Source organism: Echinops telfairi, unplaced genomic scaffold (assembly GCF_000313985.2).
Source record: "Echinops telfairi isolate 266 unplaced genomic scaffold, ASM31398v2 ScPeMD7_1;HRSCAF=3_0, whole genome shotgun sequence".
Taxonomy (NCBI): domain Eukaryota; kingdom Metazoa; phylum Chordata; class Mammalia; order Afrosoricida; family Tenrecidae; genus Echinops; species Echinops telfairi.
This window is the reverse complement of record NW_022103896.1, coordinates 16,052,593-16,055,214: the sequence shown is the minus strand read 5'-3', so window position 1 is coordinate 16,055,214 and position 2,622 is coordinate 16,052,593. Positions and strand designations below refer to the sequence as shown.

Genomic DNA, 2,622 nt, shown 5'->3' with positions numbered 1-2,622 from the left:
TTTTTTTATTTTAAATTAGTATCATTGAGTAGTACATCTAATACAGGATACTTTTGCTCTCCAGGTTTGTATAACAAAGGGTTTATCTATCTGGACGTACCTATCTCTGATGACAGCTGTATAGCAGGTAAGCGTGTGTGAACGTTTCGCATTGCTTTCTGATGCAGCTCTTGGTGCTTCTCTCTGTAGGGTGGTCGATGGGGCTTTGAGAAGCATTCACTATAGTACACGAGACACAAATCCTTCTAGATGCTTACGGTTTAGGATTTTCCGAAGAATATTTCTTCATTACATTACAACACTAGGGAGGGGTGTGTGTGTGTGTGTGTGTCTGACTGTTATTGGACATACACTATCAAAATCCCAGAAATCCAAGAGAAAAATTTTCCCTTCTCCAGGAGGTGTGGCGTAGGATGTGGGGGAGAGGTGCAGAGAGCAGTGCTTTCTATCCCCTGCCTTTTGTGTGTCTTAAACGCTCCCTTGTGGTCCATGCACCTTGCTGCCAGTCAGGCAGCAGGGTCAGATTGGTGCTGAGTACCCACAGCTATAGCCCTGGCCCCCCTACTTTTCCATCCCATCCATGACCCCAGCATTTCCAAGTGAGTCGACAGCTCTTGGTGGGTTTGTGCTCTCCCGCCAGAGCCCCCTTGCAGGCAGGGCGTATATGCTCTTAACCTGTGGGGCTTGGGACTGTTTGCTGTGAAGTGGATAAAATCTGACCAGAAGCTGAATTCAGTCCACAAGCTAGAGATGTGTCCTTTTAGATCGATAATTTGAATTGTGCTTTCACGTTAATGGAGCTGCACCACTGAGGAAAGTCTGTATTGGATCTATTTCAGTGCCTCCCCTCGAAGGCTTTGTGATGAATCGCGTGCAGGGGGACTATTTTGAAACTCTGCTCTACAAGATATTTGTGTCCATAGACGAGCACACGAATGTTGCAGAGGTACGTGTGGCGGCGTCTTGGGGAATGACTTAGTCTTGGGTGTGAAGGAAGTTGCTGTGAAGTAGTGAGCAGCTCGCCCTGGTGGTGCAAATGATTAAGCACTTGGCTGTCCACTAGCATGTTGTCAGTTCTGACCCACTCTGAGGTTGCACAGGAGAAAGACCTGGCAACCTGCTCCCACAGAGATTACAGCCAAGGAGACCCCAGGAGGCGGTTCTGCTCTGTCACGTGGGGCCACTGTAGATTGAGCAGCACCGAACAGCCAAGTAGCTGAAAATGCCCTACCACGTGGTTAAACTGTTCTCAGCATCTATACGTGGGCACATGATAGACCACTAATGTACCTACATGTGACTCCAGCCAAAAGTGTTCATGTTTACCGTTACTCGGTACAATTACCTTTCGTGTGACTGTAATGAAAAGGCGTGGACTACGTTGGTGTACCTAGGAATTTTCTTGTCCTCTCACTCACTGCCATTGAGTCAGTGCTGACCTCTAGCGAACCCCTGTGGGTTTCTGAGACTGTAATTGGTTAAGGGAGTAGAAAGCCCAGTCTTTTTCTCATGGTGCTGCTGGTGGTTTTGAACTACTGGCCACGCAGATCGCACTGCTAATGCAGAACCGCTGCATCATGAGGGCTCTGTTTTCTTGTCTTAAAGGAGTCCACATTAGAGTCTGGTTTCTGATGCTGCAATGAGTTAATGTGGAAGCCCTGGCACTGTCGTGGGTTATGCATTGAGCTGCTAAGTTAGAGAGCATCAGCTGCTCCAAGGGAGAAAGATGAGGTTTCTACTCCCACAATAAGTTAGGGTCTTGACACCCACAAGGGGGAGTTCTGTAGGGTCACTGTGCATCGGCACCAACTCCATGACAGTGAGATCAGAATTAATACTATTCTGAGATAGAGAACGAAAAGGTTCTTAACTCAAAATGTATTCAGTCTTTCCAATTATTGATCATTTACAATTAAATTAATTGGCATTACATTTATATCTATTACTAGCAATATGCTCATAGTTCTAAAAATCTAAATTTTTATTTTTATTTTCCAGCTTGCGAATGTCCTTGAGATAGACTTATCCCTGGTGAAGGTATGTCATTCTTATACCCTTCACCTTGTTGGGTGAATACTGAGTGGATTCCACTGATGTACTTTTGTCTTCATTAGCTCTGGAGACAAGATCGTAGAGCCCTGACGCCCCTTGGGATGCTCTGGACTTAGGGAAGGGGCTGACATGTTCTCCTGAGCTTTTGGAGTCATTTTTGCTATGACTCCCCTGACCTCCTGGGCTTGTCAATCACTAGTGTTGTTTGGGCACAGTGATGGGCATGGTATTTGGTGAGAGGACCATGGAATTTCTGACCCTAGTATTTCCACTTACCTCATCCTATAAGGTCCCAGTAAAAGAATGGACATTCTGCAGTGATGGCAAAGGCCAAACCGTCTTACTGCGTGGGCCCATGCTTAGTAACTGTAGTGTTGAATTCTGATCCAGTTGGCTTGGAGCCTTAGTAACTGATGGGACACTGAACAGCTCTAACCCTGACTTCACATCCTGGGGCCCTACTATTTGCCATGTAGGAAGCAGGTGCTTGCAGAGATGGAAAAGGGCCAGCAAGAGTCGCGGAGTTTAGAGTCCAACACAGGGAGTGAGAGCACTTGCACACATCTGCAT

The 2,622-nt window shown here is 46.5% G+C and overlaps 1 protein-coding gene across 1 annotated transcript in view; it reads left to right on the top strand.

Annotated features, from left to right (window-relative positions):
- Window positions 1–69: 69 nt before the first annotated feature.
- Window positions 70–2,622, top strand: part of FAM91A1 (family with sequence similarity 91 member A1) — a 21,784-nt gene continuing 19,231 nt past the window's right edge. The window contains exons 1-3 of the mRNA XM_004697401.3: window positions 70–127; window positions 840–946; window positions 1,999–2,037. Coding sequence (XP_004697458.1) covers window positions 863–946; window positions 1,999–2,037 — 123 coding nt within the window. The 5' untranslated portion in view covers window positions 70–127; window positions 840–862. The remainder of the gene's footprint in view (window positions 128–839; window positions 947–1,998; window positions 2,038–2,622) is intronic.